This window comes from Pelodiscus sinensis, chromosome 1, assembly GCF_052426305.1.
Source record: "Pelodiscus sinensis isolate ZL-2025 chromosome 1, ASM5242630v1, whole genome shotgun sequence".
Classification (NCBI taxonomy): Eukaryota; Metazoa; Chordata; order Testudines; family Trionychidae; genus Pelodiscus; species Pelodiscus sinensis.
The window spans coordinates 314,937,325-314,954,698 of NC_143052.1; the positions used below are offsets into that span (position 1 = coordinate 314,937,325).

The 17,374-nt window shown below is 44.6% G+C and overlaps 1 protein-coding gene across 1 annotated transcript in view; it reads right to left on the reverse strand.

Moving 5' to 3' along the window:
* LOC149525866 (protein mono-ADP-ribosyltransferase PARP4-like) overlaps positions 1-17,374 on the reverse strand; it is an 82,735-nt gene that overhangs the window by 22,359 nt on the left and 43,002 nt on the right. Inside the window, exons 22-27 of the mRNA XM_089775611.1 lie at positions 17,304-17,374; positions 15,274-15,461; positions 14,051-14,150; positions 11,131-11,301; positions 4,212-4,292; positions 2,350-2,430 (exon numbers count right to left, since the gene is read on the reverse strand). Coding sequence (XP_089631737.1) covers positions 2,350-2,430; positions 4,212-4,292; positions 11,131-11,301; positions 14,051-14,150; positions 15,274-15,461; positions 17,304-17,374 — 692 coding nt within the window. The remainder of the gene's footprint in view (positions 1-2,349; positions 2,431-4,211; positions 4,293-11,130; positions 11,302-14,050; positions 14,151-15,273; positions 15,462-17,303) is intronic.

The following is a 17,374-nucleotide window of genomic DNA, read 5'->3' on the forward strand; positions in this document are numbered from 1 at the left end:
ACTTGGTTTGGGGGTGCGATCCTGGGGCAGAGGGTAAAGGCCAGCAGCCACATTAGTAGGCAGAGCTGGGCAGGGGCCAGCAGTGGCCACACTGGGGAGGGGCGGGGCTCTGGTGGGCACAGAAGAGGTAGGGCTGGGCAGAGCTTGCCTCCTCAAACCATGGACCTCTACTGTTATGACTATGAAGAAAACCTCAAAAATGTGACCTGGGTGTAATTGGTATGGAGATTTCTGTTGCTATACAGAGCATGGACCTAGCTCTGAAAGGTGAGATTGGCCTGTAAGTTTTCAGAGCTACTGGCCTCTTACCCACTCACTTGAGTGAGGTGTTACCTCAAATGCCCAATGATGATAATTTAAATGCCAATATAGTTAACTATTTGTAAGGAAGTAGTATGGGAGAGTCACAAATGTGCAAAATTTACAATCTGTGAAATAACTGTCTCACTTTGATGCCTCAAGATGATGATATTTGGAAGATACCATCACTTATTTATTCCTCCCAGTCAACTCCAATTTGCCTAGAAGAGCATACGGGCATATTCAAGTCCTAGTGATGGGGAACAGGGGAGACAATCTCAGGAGACCAGTGGAGCTCTAAACAATTTTAAACACCTGCCTGATTTACTGTGATGCAACATTACACAGACTCACATAGGCATTATTTTGTGGGCAGCATGTTGAAAAGTACCACTACAAGTTGCACCTCCCTGGTCCAGCACCCTTGGGACGAGAGCTGTCCCGGACCAGGGAGTTTGCCAGACCAGAGGTGGTCAGTGCTCCCCTGCTGGCTGCCCTGCTCCTGTGCTCCTCTCCCTGTGGCTCACTGCCCTGCCACTGGCCCCACTAAAGCTAGCCCAGCATGGCTCCCCTCCTTGCTGCTCACTTGCTTCCCCAGAGTTTCTTGGGGTTACCAGTGAGGACCACTTGGCTGCTGCCAGTCCCATTGCCACACCAACCCTGCTGCCCTCTGGGTTCCCCAGCCAGGGCCGTCCAGCCACCTTGCCCCACTGCTGGGGCTGCCCCACTGCCGCTGGGGATTCCAGCCTGCTCGCCTCCACCAGATCCACTTCAACCAGGGCTTCCTGGTGGAGGCTGCCTGGTCTTCCCAGCCCTGCTGCCACTGGGGGTTTCCCAGGGTTCCTGGATGAAGCCACCTGGGCACGTGGCACTGCTAATGCTGGGGGTTCCCCAGCTCGAGGAGGAGCTCACAGCCGCCACCTGGCCCCCTGACTCTGGGAATTCCCTGGTTGGGATTAGGGTTCCCCAGCCACCACCTGGATTCATTAATGCCAGGGGTTCCGAGCCAGGGTGGGGGTTCCCCAGATGCTGCCTGGCACAGCGGGGCTCCTCAACCCCGGTGTTGCTTCATGGCTATTTGGTCCAGTAACACCCCCTGGTCCTGCCAGACCACAGAGGTTGCTGGACCACAGAGTCCTGGATCTGGGAGGTTCAACATGTACTATGTTTTTCCACCACTCTGACTCCAGAGCTTGGTACTGACTCTTGCAAACTTTTCTCACATAGGGTATGTCTACACTACCACCCTAGTTCGAACTAGGGTGGTAATGTAGGCAACCGGAGTTGCAAATGAAGCCCGGGATTTGAATTTCCCGGGCTTCATTTGCATATTGCCGGGCGCCGCCATTTTTAAATGTCCGCTAGTGCGGACTCCGTGCCGCGCAGCTACACGCGGCACGGACTAGGTAGTTCGAACTAGGCTTCCTATTCCGAACTACCGTTACTCCTCGTGGAAGCCTAGGAAGCCTAGTCCGAACTACCTAGTGGGACTACTCAGATGAGTACAGTTTGCAGGATCAGGCCTTCACCCATACAAGTAAAGATTTACAGGATCATGTCTTATGTCTATAACCGGATGTTTAACTGAATGTTGAAAAATTGGAAGGTGTTCAGAAAACAGCTCCAAGAATGATCTGAGGTGTAGAAAACATACCTTCCAGTGAGAGACTTAAGAAATTCAGTCTGTTTGGCTTATCCAAGAGAAGGTTAAGAAGTGACTTGATCACTGTCTACAAGTATCTACACAGGTAAAAGATTTCTGACAGTGGACAACTCTTTAACAGACACTAAGTAGAATTCATCTAGGGATGTGATGGGTTATCTATCACTTGAGCATCATATTAAATGCTCATAATAGTCCATTCTGGCCTTAAAACCCATGATATTCATATTGTAACCTTCTAATTTCCATTCCCAAGTCAAAGATTCTCTCCACTTCTTCTCTTCCCATCTCTTCTCACTGAATCCCTTTAACTGTTCTCGTTTTAAACATAAACTGAAATAAAACAGAGATTCCTAGTTCATATTCCTATCTTCAGAATGACAAACCTCATGTTCTGTTTCATTTTCATGAAGTATCCCGTTTTCATAGTCCCTAATGAGGGCTCTTGCTGTGAGTTTGTGGAGCAGCTACATTAAGGAAAAAAAGACAAGTTCAAATGATCACCAATCTAAAAACTTGCATTTAAAAATTTCCATTTGACGTATTAGAACTTCCTCTGAATGAAGAGGGGTAGTGGGGAGGAGGCACTGAAAGCCAGGACTCTCAGCTCTGTACAGCTCCCCATGAGGAACCCAGCTATCCCTCCTAGGCTCTCAGCTCTTTTCCTCCTCACCCGGCTTCTCACATCCCTAAGCAGAGACCCTCGTGGGCACAGCCCAGTGGGGGAACCAGGCTTTAGCTATCCAGCTTTTCTGTCAATTTCACAGTTCTAGCACAGCCTCCTCCCCCCTCCCCCCCCCGGCCTGAAACTGAAAAGACAGCCAACAGCCGATGCTAGTAACACAATGTCTACAGACACTGGAGGTGCGTCACCAGCTTCCCCATTGCTGGAGCTACACTGACGTAAGCCTTATGTCTCTTGTGGAGCGGAACTATGTCATTGTAGTAGGGCACTTATATTGGTGGAACAAGGCTATAGTGCAGGGTAAAAGGGCCTTCTTGGGCCAAATCTGGCCCACCAAGCAGGTTGATCTGGCCTGAGGAGGTCCTGCCACTCTCCTGTGCCCAGGCCAATCAGGGCCTCGGGACTAGGGAGGACATGATGCTTAGAGTCAACCCTAGAGGTTGACTAAGTGCCACGTGCTGGAGGGCAGGGAGCGAGAGACTTTGTGCCCCCCCCCACCCTCAGGCCAATCAGGGCGTGGGAGCAGGGGGAAGAACACAACGTCTTCTCTCACCCTGCCCATGCCCTGCAAAGAGTGCACAGTGCTTAAAAGCACCACATGCTCCTTGCAGGATGGGGGCAGGGTGGGAGGAGATTTTGCGTGCTCCTCTCGCCCGCAAGCTGTGATTGGCATGGAGGCGGGGGAGCGTGCGAAGTCTCCTCCCACCCAGCAAGGGGCTCAGCACTTAGAATCAACTGCCAGTTGCTGCTCAGTTGGCAGGTGACTCTTAGCAAGGCTTTCTCTTGCAGGGCGGGGGCAGACTTCGCATGTTCCCCCTGCCCCCAAGCCATGATTGACCAGGGGGCATGAGAAGAAGCACACAAAGTCTCCTCCCACTGCCAGGGGGGCAGGTGCCCAGAGGGAACCACCAGCTGTTCAGAACAGCTGGCGGGTCTCTCTGGGAGGGGCAGGGGCAGGGGCAAAGATTTCATGCACTTCCCCACCCCTAGACCAATCAGAGTCTGTAGACATGGAAGCATTGAAGTGTTCTGGCCCTGCCCCTTCTGCCTGAGGCCCCTCCCCTTCTGGGGCGGGCCTGGAGCCACTTAAAAAATTTCTGAAGTGATCTCTGGTCAAAAAATTTTGCCCATCCCTTCTTTAGTGTGTACAAACATAATCAGGTTGACTCAAGACAGCTTATATCCACCGAATTGTGTAGTGTAGCCCAAGCCTCGGCTCTTAGAATTTTTCCAAAATGCAAAGCAAATGCTGCTGCATCATCCCCAGTAAACATCACACCAACATCTGAAACTACCGAGGCAGCCCCAACAAATTCCTAAAATGAGAAGAACCACCTCTCGCACAGGTAACTTTATACTTTCTAAGTCAGTCTGGGTCAGCAAGCATGGAGGAAATTGGCTCATTTATCCCACATGGGTCAGTTGCCTTTTTAAAAGCTTCTTTCATATGAGGCTAAGGTTCTTTATTAAAACAGCAGAAGCAAAAATGTTGAAGACAGGGGTATGTGCGGTTTTAAAGCAACATGTAAAACGATCTGTATAAATAACGTTGGCCTGACTCACTGTTCCTGTTGTCTTCTGTAATTCAGTGGTTGAGATCATTGCTTGCAATTCTTGGTCATTTATTAGTGCATTTAAAGTGGCCTGAAAGAAATAAGAAAAATATTCCTCTGATTTTTCCCTACTATTCTTTGCTATCAGCATTTCTGCAGTGATGCTCAAGTTTCCAGAAATGCGAATAAAATTTGAGATGTGAGTGATCAGATGCATATCTTTATAAATATATTCCATGATACACACAAGAATCTAGAGAGAAGAGTCACAAAAATTGAATCCTGAACGTATTTAATCATAATTACATGGATATCACATATGCCATCTTTGCTGAGAAGATTATGTGCCATTACACCCCCTACTCTTCATGAAAATATTATTATATGAATATGGCTTAAATAATATGTTTTATGCAAGATGGGTCATGTGAGATCTCATTGGAAAGATTATTTTACTCAATGTGATTATCCTATTTGTATGCATATATCACTTCTTTAAATGGAATTAGGTATATGGACCCTGTGTCGATTACAAGTGCTTGCACCTTTGGAACATCCACCAGACGGTAGGCATTCAGCCTCGATGGGCCAATAGCAAGGACAATAGGACTGTGATTATACTAATCGCTCTCCTTCCTGAGAATTTTCTTGGGATGCTGCTTTGACATTGCAAGGTCATGTGATCATGTCACCTGATGCAGATATTCTTTCCCTGGAAGGTGGGGGAATCAAACTAGCAAACAAAAGATTTCCATGATATGTACATTCTATTTAAGGCTGGGGAGTGAGTTAATCTTGGTTCTTCTCCATTGCCATCCTGCCCAAGCAGGAAGACTGCTAAAAACACCTAAAGAAACAAAAGAACTAAGCTAGGGGGCAGGGAGAACAGGGCGGAACCCAGCCACGAAAGATCAACCTGCAAAGCAGATACCTGGAGATTTAAGCTGCAAGCCATGCAGTTTACCTTCAAGAAACTCTGCAATCTACATGAAATGACATTTAGGATGAGAAATTAATATTTGTAGCTAATTTCTTTAATGTATACAGCCTCATTTGCATGTTTTGTTTTATTTGCTCAGTAATCTGTTTGGTTGAGTTTACTAGCCCTTTTAACAGGAGTGTGCAATAATTTCTGAGGGGGCACCATTCCAAGAATTTGTAAGTGGTCATGGGCCACACTTTTCTGCAATATTATTGGAGAAGGTTGTGGGGCCTGGGAGGGAGTTTGGATGCAGAAGGGGGTTGTAACCTGGGGCAGGGCAAGAGGGAGTGCAGGGTCTGGGAGAATGTTTAGGTGCAAGGAGGAGGCAGTGTCCTAGGGCCAGCTGCTGGGAAAACATGTCTCTGCATACCCCTTGGCTGGGGGCAAATGGGACAGCGTGTCTTTGCATGCTGCCTGTGTCCACAAGCACTGCCTCTGCAGCTCCCATTGTCCAGAACTGCCTCTCCCCAGCCAAGCAATGCACAGAGACATGCCTTCCCTAGCACACAGCCACTTTGAGCAGCTTGTGGGACCGCAGTAGGCAGGCAGCTTGTTTGAGTGCTCCACTGGGTTGCAGGACATTAGCAGCCTGGAGGCTCATAGTGGGACGAATCCAAATATTTGGTGGGCTGGATCTCACCCACAGGTTGCATTTTGTCCACTTCTGCCTTATAATCACTTAAAATTCACCTTTTGTAGTGAATAAATGTGCTTTTGGGCTATTCTAAACCCAGTTTGTGCAATTCATAATTGGGGGAAAGGGAAGTTGTGCATATCTTCCTTCACATCGAAGGTAGGGGCAAATTTCATGAGGGGGGTATGTTGCATAGATCTCTATACAATGTAGGACAATATAATTTTGAGTTTACATTCCAGAGAGTGTACGCACCTGAGTGCTGGGCAATTCCTTGATCCGAGTCCTCCTAAGCTTATTGCATGATTCGACAGGTGGGAGTGTCCCTACCTGTGTGTGTGCTAGAAGGGGGCTTGAGAGTGTGACACTTCCCATCCCCATGCTTTAGGAAACTGGCTTGTGAATGTAAATATGCAGAATTTGAAGATGCTTTGGACAAAATACCTCATGTAATCTATACATTTTAATGTTATAATCTGCTGGATCTGTATAGCTTATTTTGGTGCATGTATCATTCTTGTATGTACAATTAGAACTATGAAGTATGAGATTGTTTATCATTTTAAATGTGCTAATGGTGATTCGGAAGCCTTAACGATTGAGTGGTCAACTTGATGGCTGTGTCTAGACTGGCCAGTTTTTCTGGAAAATCAGCCACTTTTCCGGAAAAACTTGCCAGCTGTCTACACTGGCTGCTTGAATTTCCGCAAAAGCACTGACTTCTTACTGTAAGAAATCAGTGCTTCTTGCAGAAATACTATGCTGCTCCCGTTCAGGCAAAAGTCCTTTTGTGCAAAACTTTTGTGCAAAAGGGCCAGCATAGACAGCTCAGATTTGTTTTCCGCAAAAAAGCCCTGATTGCGAAAATGGCAATTGGGGCTTTTTTGCAGAAAAGCGCGTCGAGATTGCGCGTCGAGTGCTTTTGCGGAAAAGCATCCATGCCAATCTAGACGCTCTGTTCTGAAAATGCTTTTAACGGAAAACTTTTCCGTTAAAAGCATTTCCGGAAAATCATGCCAGTCTAGACGTAGCCAATGATTTGTGAACAAATTGTCCTATAAGTCCAAGGGTGATTGGACAGGTAAGACTTGTGATCATACCACCTGGTACTAGAATTCCATTTTAACCAGACAATTTTCCATGGAAGGGGGACTGGAGAACAAAGGATAAGTGTCCAGGGGAAAGTCAATTTAAGCAATGAGAAGCTATCATTCCCTTTGTCTTCGGCTGGCTTGGGAACAAAGACAACTGGAGACCCAAGACAGAGTAAAAGATCATCTTTGACTTGAAGGCTTACCTGAAATAAGAACAGCTTTTAGGGTGAGAAACTGTTTGCAGTAAGTTTCAGTATATGAGAATTAGCTATGTGATTTATTTTCATTAAAATTCTGTAATTTACTTTGATCTGTCTGTTTTCACTTGCAACCACTTAAAAGTTCTTGGACTGCATTGGAGACAATTTTTTATTTCAGAATGTTGAGAAAGCTACTGGGAGGAAGCTGTTCTTGATTGATTTTAACAAATAGGGAGGAACTGGTTGAAAATGTGAAAGTGGAAGGCAGCTTGGGTGAAAGTGAAAATGAAATCACAGAGCTCATGATTCTAAGGCATGGTAGAATGGAGAACAGCAAAATAGAGACAATGGATTTTAGGAAGGCAGATTATAGTAAACTCGGAGGCTGATAGGTAAGGTCCCATGAGAAGCAAGACTAAGAAGAAAAACAACTGAAGAGATCTGGCAGTTTTTTAAAGGGACATTATTAAGGGCCCAAAAGCAAGCTATTCCACTGCATAGGAAAGATAGAAAGTATGGCAGGAGACCGCCTTGGATCAACCAGGAGAACTTACATGATCTAAAAATAAAAAGGAGTAATAAAAAGTGGAAACCAGGTTAAATTATAAAGGATGAATATAAGCAAACAACACTGGTATGCAGGGGCAAGATTAGAAAGGCAAAGGCACAAAATGAGCTAAATCTAGCTAGAGACATAAAGGGTAACAAGAAGACATTCTACAAATATATTAGAAGCAATAGGAAGACCAAGGACAGGGTAAGCCCATTCCTCAGTGAAGAGGGAGAAACAATAACAGGAAACTTGGAAATGGCAGAGGTTCTTAATGACGTCTTTGTTTCAGTTTGCTAGTGGAAATGGGGTAGGTTTAGAAGTTAAAATAAAAAAGAAGTTTTACATTACTTTAAAAAGTTAGATGCCTTCAAGTCACCAGGGCCTGATGAAATACCTCCTCTATCAACTCTAGGATGCATCTGAGCCTTGAGCTTACATCTTTGAAAAATCAAGGAAGTTGGGAGAGATTCCAGAGGACTGAAAAAGGGCAAATATGGTACCCATCTATAAAAAGGGAAATCAGAACAACCCAGGATACTACAGTCACATTAACTTCCGTGCCAGTCAGTTTAACTTCTGTGCCAGGGAAGATAATGGAGCAAATAATTAAGGAATTGATCTGCAAATATCTGAAACATAATAAGATGATAGGAAACAGCCAGCATGGATTTGTAAAGAACAAATCATGTCAAACCAATCTGATATCCTATCAAACAAAGCTATCTTTATTTTCTTTGTAACCATTTTTTAAGATCTATATTTGCTAGCAGTTAAGAAATAGAGCAATAGCCATTGTAACCATATGATTTATAAGCTTCTTTAATAAACCTGTAACTGTTTAAGCTTTAACCTGACTCCTTCAGTTGCTGCAACAGAACCAAGCACAATTTAAAAGAACTCCAGCCGGTCATAGGGAGCAGACGCAGGCAGAGCTGGGCATTTGGATCGTGTCGTCTCCAGGGGACAGATCCATAGGGGCATCCGTCAGCCTTCCCTAGGCTGCCCGCTGTGACGGGACCTGGGTCCTAGCAGCTAAAGACATGGGTGTAATAAGCTCTCCCTGCAAACTCTGGGGCGTCTGTCAGCCTGTTGGCTGCCCGCCGCGAAGGGACCCCAGTCCTAGCGGTCAAAGACACAGATGTTAAACTTTCCGGGGTGGCCGTCAGCCTTTCCTAGGCTGCCCGCTGCAACGGGACCTTGCATCCCAGCAGTTGAAGACTCGGGTGTAACATACACACACACACACACACACACACACACACACACACACACACACACACACACACACACACATTGCCCTGACCACTGGCTGACAGTGTGACATTGTTGCAAACAAAGCAAACATGATTCTGGGATGCATTAACAGAAGTGTTGTCAGCAAGACATGAAAAGTCATTCTTCCACTCTACTCTGCACTGATTAGGCCTCAGTTGGTGTATTGTATCCAGTTCTGGGCACCACATTTCAAGAAAGATGTGGAGAAATTGGAGAAAGTCCAGAGAAGAGCAACAAGAATGATTAAAGGTCTAGAAAACATGAGCTATAAGAGAAGACTGAAAAAACTGGGCTTGTTTATTTTAGAAAAGAGAAGACTGAGAGGAGACGTGATAGCAGTTTTCAAGTATCTAAAAGGGTGTTAAAAGGAGGAGGGAGAAAATTTGTTCTCCTTGGCCTCTTATGAGAGGACAAGAAGCAATGGGCTTAAATTGCAGCAAGGGAGGTTTAGGTTGGACATTAGGAAAAAGTTCCTGTCAAGGTGGTTAAATACTGCAATAAATTGCTTAGGAGGGCTGTGGAATCTCCATCACCAGACATATTTAAGAGCAGGTTAAACAGACACCTGTCAGGGATGATCTAGATGGTGCTTGGGACTTGATGATCTCTCGAGATCCCTTCCAGTTCTAGTGTTTTATGATTCTATGAAATCCTACTGTTTGTACTTAATAAAGACACTTTTGTTTACTATCAAGCCCAGTGTAAATAATGTTACCTGAGGGGAACAACCAGCGTACTCATCCTTCTTTCTTTGATAAAGGGGGCTCACCTGAATGAACTTTCACTGTGTAAAACTTTTACACAGAGAAAGACAGATTTATTTGGAATTTTGCTCCCTTTTGGGGGTTGGCTTCCTGGATGCTATGCCCTAGAATGGTGATTTTCAAAGTACGAGTCCAGATCCAGTACTGGGTTGTGGAAAGACAGGCATTGGGTCACCTTTCTGTAAAGTAACAGGGTGACAAGCGGGGGTACTAAGGCCAGCTTCCTGCCTGTCCTGGACCACACTGTGCCATGGAAGGAGTCAGCAGAGGGTCCAGCTCCTAGGTGGAGGTGAGTAGTCAACTCTCACAAGATAAAAAAGCAAAACAAGCCAAGAAACGAAGCCAATCCCCTTTCAAAACAAGCCTAAAATGAGCTCTGTCCATTTTTGCTCAGCAATGCCAGGAGACATACTAGGAATCGGCCAATGGGAGTGTGGAGCCAGAGCCTGGGATGGGGGCAGCCTGTGGAGCTGGTCCTGCTGCTGGCCACTTCCAGGGTGCAGTGCAGTCCGCTGTGGAAGAACAGGCAAGAAGCCTTGCCTTACCATCCCACTGCATCATTGACCGGGAGTTTAAACCCCAACAATCACTGTCCCCAACCTGAGCCCCCCCCAAACCCAGAAACCCTTCCTGAATCCAAAACACCTCATCTCCAGCACCATCCCATAGCCTTCACCCCCAGACAGAGCCCACACCCCTTGCACCCCACCCTTATGCCCCATCCCAGAGTCCCTACCCACATGCAGTACTGAACCCCTCTGCCCTACCCCCTATCCGGCACCCCAATCCCCTCATCTCTGGCCCCACCCCTAGGCAAAGCCTTCATCCCGCTGCACCCTCCGTCAACCCAAAACCATCATCCCTGCAGTCCTGCCATGAAGCTGGAACTCTAGTTAAAAGATATAATTATGCTGGGTAAAAGGCATCAATAATTTTATTCAACTAGGTCATGAGAAAAAAGTTTGAAACCCACTGAGTTATGGTACTAGCTTAAAAATTAAGAGACCTGGGTTCAAATCCCTCCTCCAGAAAAGACTTTCTAGGTCATTTACGTCATAAAATGGTCATAATTTTACTTCTCTGCATTATAGGGGTGTTGTGAAGATAACTATGTTAAAGACTGTGTTGCACTCAGATACTCTGGTAACGGAGGCCATGTAAGTATTTAGGAAGATCATTGTCCGGAATTGGTTATTCTCCTAGTACAGACTGTAGGTAAGATTGTATGTTCCTGGAGGCAGGGACCACCTTTTTTCTCCATATTTCTTACAAGGCCAGGCACAGTGATGGCTTTTAAATAATATTTTTAAGCCAGAAAGTCACACAAAATTTATCTCAGCAATCAAGATTAGGAAGCATTATAATCTATTATGTATTAATTTTTTACTCACCCCCAAAAGACCATGCTTCTTTGTATCATTCCTTACCTGAGTACAATGTGGGATAAATCCATAGACAAGAAGTCTTTCATTGTTAAACAAAGACTGTATTTGAGTAGGAGCTTGCAATGGCTCTGGTGCATTTGAGTCAAACTGTTGCCATTTAATAGAGACAGAACTGCATCCTGGAGAATATATTCTGGATGTTTGGCTTTCTATCTGTGTACAGAGATGTTAATGAGTTAAATATGTTACTCTAATACAGGGGTGGCAAACAACACAGTGACGGTTCACCAGGGTTAGCCCCTGGTAGGTCTCTACCACTGTATTTATCTCCATGGCCAAAGATAAGGGTGATCGGTGATCCATGGCCAATAGGAGCTGCGCTCCTGGTCAATGGGGGTGGAGGGAAGCAGCGCAGACTGGGACACTGTTCCCCCTCTCCCATTGGCTGGGAATGTTGACCTACAGCCAACGGCAGCTGTGATTGCCTGTAACTGTGGCTCTGAAGGTAAATATAGTGGTGGTGGCTCACTAGTGGCTAACCCTTGTGTACTAGATCCAGCCCACGAACTGTATTTGCCCACCCATGTTCTAATAGGGAAAATATCACAAGAAGTGGTGTTCTTGTTTCTGCACTTTCCTGAGTCATAGTAGTTAGGCTGACAGACATTTTTCTGTTGGCCTAGCTATGTCTACACCAGGGATTTAGGATGGCATAGCTGCAGTGCTCAGGGGCATGGATTCTTCATATGCCTGCATGCTGAAGCTATGTCAACCTAATTTTTAAATGTAGACCAAATACTAATCAAGAAGAATACAACAGAATCTGACATTAAAAGCAGAGAAATAAAATAAAATTAATCATTTTTTTCTCTTTATCTTATTCTGTCAATGTTGTAAACAAGGAACAAAACTGAAACTTGGCTCTCATTCCCACCAAATACCATCTCTTCTTCCCTTAAAATGTAAATTATGACAAAAACAAGAAGACTCAGTGGTGAAAACTGACAAGTTTCTGCCTGAAAGAGAACACCGCTGCAGCTTTCCACCAGAGGTCACCCAAGGAGTAGCAGCCAACATTGCCTCATCATCATAAACAGGGCTCGACAAACAATGTCATCTACTCACCTGTGGTGAGTAGAGTACACCCCGGAAGAGCCAGCGCAGAGTGATCCGCGCGTGCACAGAGCGCAGAACTGAGCAGCTGGCGAGCGGGGCTCGCCGCCGCTTGGCGAGCCCTGATCATAAACTACTGAGATAGTTTCAGCAAGTTCCTAAAGGGAGAATGTCATCTGATGTACCTACCCTGCCCCAGGCCCAAAAAAGTTAACTGTGCTTTGCTGGCTGAGGAAGTCCCACCCCCTCAAATCTCTGCAGGGCATGCTCAGCCTGGAGGCAGAGTATAAAAGGAAGTACCCCGCCAACTCAGGCCAGGCAGGTTGCTGAAGCAGGAGGACACAGACTGCAGGCTGTGTTCAGGGAGTTCCTACAGGCCCCGACTACAGAGCCACAGCATGCAAAGCTACAGACTCCACGCTGCCTGATGCGTCCTGAGTAGAGACCGCACTGGCAGGAGCTATGCCCTTTGAGAAACCCATGGGAACTGTGGAGCACTGCTGAGGGAGAAAGAATAGGGAGCAGCCCAGTGGATTTAGACGTTTCTCCAATGAGTAAACCAGGGAACCATTCAGTGTGTTTTGGGAGGATCCCTGCTGACTCAGTGGTGAGCACTTCCCCCACCACCAGGGACTCAGGGAGGCCCCCAGTCAGCCTCTCCTGGGCACCACAGACCCCTAGATAGTACTCCATTTCCCCCAACAAATCAATAGGCCACACGGTACCCCAGAAGTGGGTGCTTTTATTCACTCTGATTATTAGGCAATCCTGCCCTGAATGAAAGGGCTGTTTTATTGACTCCAGACACTAGATCATACTGCCATGTTTTATAGACAAGGTCATAAACACAAGATCCAACTGGCTGCTATACCGTAATTCCTCATTTAACACATGCCAACTTAACACGTTTTCACGAGAGCATGATTTTTTTTTTTTAGGGAATGTTTTTTGAATTACACGACCATCCCCGGAACAACACGATTTCCCTAGCCGGCCCATTGCCGGCGGCTGTGCAGGCTTCCCCCGCCTCCTTGCAAAGTGACGGAGGGTTCGCCACTCGCCACGCCATTCCCCGGCATCCTCCCCTCACCGGATGCAGTGCGGGTCCCAGCAGACCTGTCACAGGGGCATACTCCCAACCCAATCTCCCTCCCCTCTCCTCCTCTTCCCTTCTCCAGAGCCAAACACCTCCCCTCCTTGCTGTAACCCAGTCCCGTTTCTCCTCCAACCTTATGTCCTGATCCCAACAGACACCACCACTTGAAACGCAACCCCCACCTTTTCCATTATTTTCAATGGGAAAATTGACCCCGCATAACACGTTTTCACTTAACACGATCATTTTCTGAAACATATCTATAATGTTAAATGAGGAATTACTGTACTGTCTTTTTCCCATTCTTCTCACCATATGTGACCCAGCACATAGGACCGAGTGTACATAACCTACAATAGAGAAGTACCACTTTTTATCCAGGTGAACTTGTATTTTTCAAATGAGAAGAGGAAGAAAGATGAGAAGATGTTTCAACAACCTGTGTGTGAGGCCCTTGATCTGAAATCAGTGTGTTATCTAAAAGTTAAAGGGAATTGCTTTTCAGGTGGAGCCCAACATTTCTCAGAAGGCGGAACTGATCTTTGAGACACAAAGACCTCATTCCCCACTAAAAAGCAGCTCTCCTTTAGTTAAAACACCAAGGATCCTTCTGTTTGAAATAGCAAGGTCCCACAAGCCCAAGAAGATGCTACTCCCAAATTAAAACATTGAGGGTCTCAAAGCATTCCACCCAAATCAGATGCTAATAGTGTACAATTCAAGAAAAATATATCTAGGATTGATAACACTTACCTTTTTTAGCCAGTTATACTTCGATTTTGGATCAAAATATTCATATGCTCCAGCACCATATTGAGACAAAGTTCTCAGGATGTGATGATTTGCTGTGGAACTAACCACATTTTTAAAAGATTTTTTGGTTTTTAAGTAAAAACTGATAATATGAAATTGATTCCAAATATTTTAATTTTTTAAATAGTGCAGCAAGTTTTGCAATATCTCTAAATTCCCCTCCTTCATTCACACCTACATTAAACAAAGCTCAAAACTGACAAGATGCAACAGAGCCTCCATCTTGCCAAAGGCTCCATCAACTGTTCTAATGATATCAAGAGTAAATGCCAACAAGAGCAGCAAAATTTCCCATGCTCATCCCCAGTGCACAGGTTTAAAGCCCATGTCTTAGCTCTGAAAATTAAGCATTCTTTTAGCACAGATCACACATATGCACACAAAAACCAACTCATTGATTTCCCACAGGAAATAGTGAAGTGAGGGATGAAGTACATGTTCACAGGGTTTTAAGGAAAATGCATTCTTGAGTTTCTGCATAAGAGACATGAGATCTTCGATGCAAGGATTTTCAAAGGGGCTTACATGAGATAGATGCCTTACTTCCATTGAAAGCTACTGGTATTTCGTTTCAGATTGTCGAGCAATTCTATCCGGAAATGGGTTTTGCAACATATTAGTAAGAACATATTAGTTAATATCTTTTAATACATTATTACATCCTAATCTAGTCAAAGCCTAATTAGAACCTATTAAGTGCTTATTTTAGTAAGCACAATAACTTCTTTTAAAATCTTTATTAAAAAAAAATCAATACAGAAAATTACATTACTGCACTATTAAAATTATGGAGTCAGGAAATTTTTAAAGTTAAGGTTTCAGCAATATTAATTGTTTCCCCATTCTAAGGCATGTTTTTATATTTAACAGGAATATATTTAAAGTACACATTTCAGAAAAATGAGAGGAACAGATAAAACTACATATGTGCAAAGTAAATTACACTGAAGGAATTTCAAATTTGAATTTCCTGGATTTTTTTGTATTTTAACTGTAGAATGTGGCATTCACTTTTTTGCATTCTATCTAGCTGTACATGATAGACTGCACATTCGGCAAACCAGATGATCCTCAATGCATTGATATCTCACTTCAACTAAAATGATCAGCGACTTAAGTCTGAAGCATAACACAGTGCAATTCTTAATTCATTTTGTACTCACCCAACACCACATGTAAATAACCGGCTGTGTATGACATTCTTTTTCACAATTTGAAAGGTCATGCTCTCATTCTGAATGTGCCCATCGGAGATAAGAAGAATATTACGCTCTCCTTGAGAAGGATACAACAAACTTAAATAATGTAAGGTTTTCCATAAATCAGTATTTCCCATTGTAGGTGTAGCAGACTGAAAAGGAAAAAAAAATTCTGAAAATCTGAGTTTTATTTCAAACTTTCCCCAAAATAAACTATAGCAAAGAGTTAAGATTCTCTTCTTATGGTAAATTTCTCCTGGTTTCCAAGTGTAGTCCCCTTACTAAAGGTGCCTCTGCTTATTTTCTGGAAAGACCCTGTGTGCTGCAATCCAGCCTCACAGACTACAATTCCCATGAGCCCTTGGGAAAAACAGGAAGGAAGTGACTCTTGTGTGGGAGATCTGGGTCTCTCCATGTGCATGAGAAGAGAGGCCTAGCAGTCTGGGACTCTGCCCTTGGATTTTGGAAGAGAAGAGGTGCCAGGCTGCTGTGGAGGAGTTTGATCCAGTCCAGGGGCTGTTAGAGTGCAGCTACAGACTGGGACTAGAGGCTTTTGGAACTGGAATCTAGCAGGCTGCTTCTGATAGGCACAGCACGAGGCTGTAAGTAATTGGGCCTTTTTGGGAAAAGTGCTGCCTGGGACAGAGCTGCTGCCTAGCTTAGATCCTCATACACACTTTCTACAGAGGATCTCCACTACAGCTGCAGTTCTTCAAGCGTGCCCACGCAAGCAAGAGTCTGGGACTCTGAGTCCAGGAGTGTGCTCACTGGGGTGGGATAAATATTGACAGCTAGATAAGTTCCTTTTACTTCTGTGTACTTTGTTAATTGATGTTATTCACTGTTAATTTGTTAAATCCTGTTTCTTTAAGTTAAGTAAAGGTAGTTCATTCTAATGTAATCTATTAGATGTATATGATTTGTAGTTGTTGTTCTGGAATTAGATCCAGATTATAGCTGGAATGAGTATATTCCTGGAGGCTCTCAAGGCACACCAGTAAGTGTGTACAAGGCCAGCCAGGTTGAGGCACCACCATTGTATGTTCATTTTGAGCAAGGGACTGTAGCAAAGGGTGGATGGGACTTTCCCCAACTAAACACCATCACCACTGGAGTGCTCAGGATCTTCTTTTGGGTTAAAACCATCAGGCACCCAGGCACACCTGTGAGTGTGACCTGCTCCTAAGTAACCCAGGGAGGAAAAAGGGGGTTACACAAGTATACTTCTTAATTCTGAGTTTGCTTTCTGCCCTTCTCTAATTATTATTATTTGTACTGTGACAGTGCCTAGGAGTCCCAGTCATGGACTAAAACCTCACTGTGCTAGCAACTGTACACACACCGAGCAGAAAGACAATCCCTGCACTCCAGTGTTTACAATCTCATCTTCCTCCTTCCAAGACAGTGTCAATTGAATTTTGTCTTTCATTGGAATGACCAAGTGCACTGGTATCTTCAAGTACTGTCTTCGGTGCTGGAAAGATGGTGCTGTTAGATCAGGGAGGTTCTCATGGATGTCTGTACCATTCCCTGTCCTGCTATAAAGTCATCAGAGGGCAAAGATTTCTGGTAGTCAGATTTATTACATGGCAGAGAAGTTTTCCAAGGGAAAAAGTGGAAGCTCCATCACTTAAGTCATTTAAAATCCAACTGGACAAGATAATAGTGAATAGAGAATAATGCTGCATTAAAGGAGATCAGCTGGATGACCCGGTATTACTCTCCCATCTCCAAATTTCAAAGTCCTATGACTAACACCTACCATGGGCCACCTTAAACTTTCACTGAACTAGAACAGGACATACAACAGAAATTATGCACCTGTTACCAGGGTAAATGAGCTCTTGGATATTACGGAGACTAACCCATGGAAGAAATGTAGAAGGTGGCCTTAATTAAAGTCGCAGAACAGCAACATATGATGGCAAACATTACATGGAATCCCTGAGGGCAAAGAAACTCTCAGTAGCACACAGAAAAACAATTTTACTTACTATAATAAACTCCTTTACTGATGCAAGATCACTTGTGATATTCTTTGAAAATGAAGAAAATTCTGTGAAAT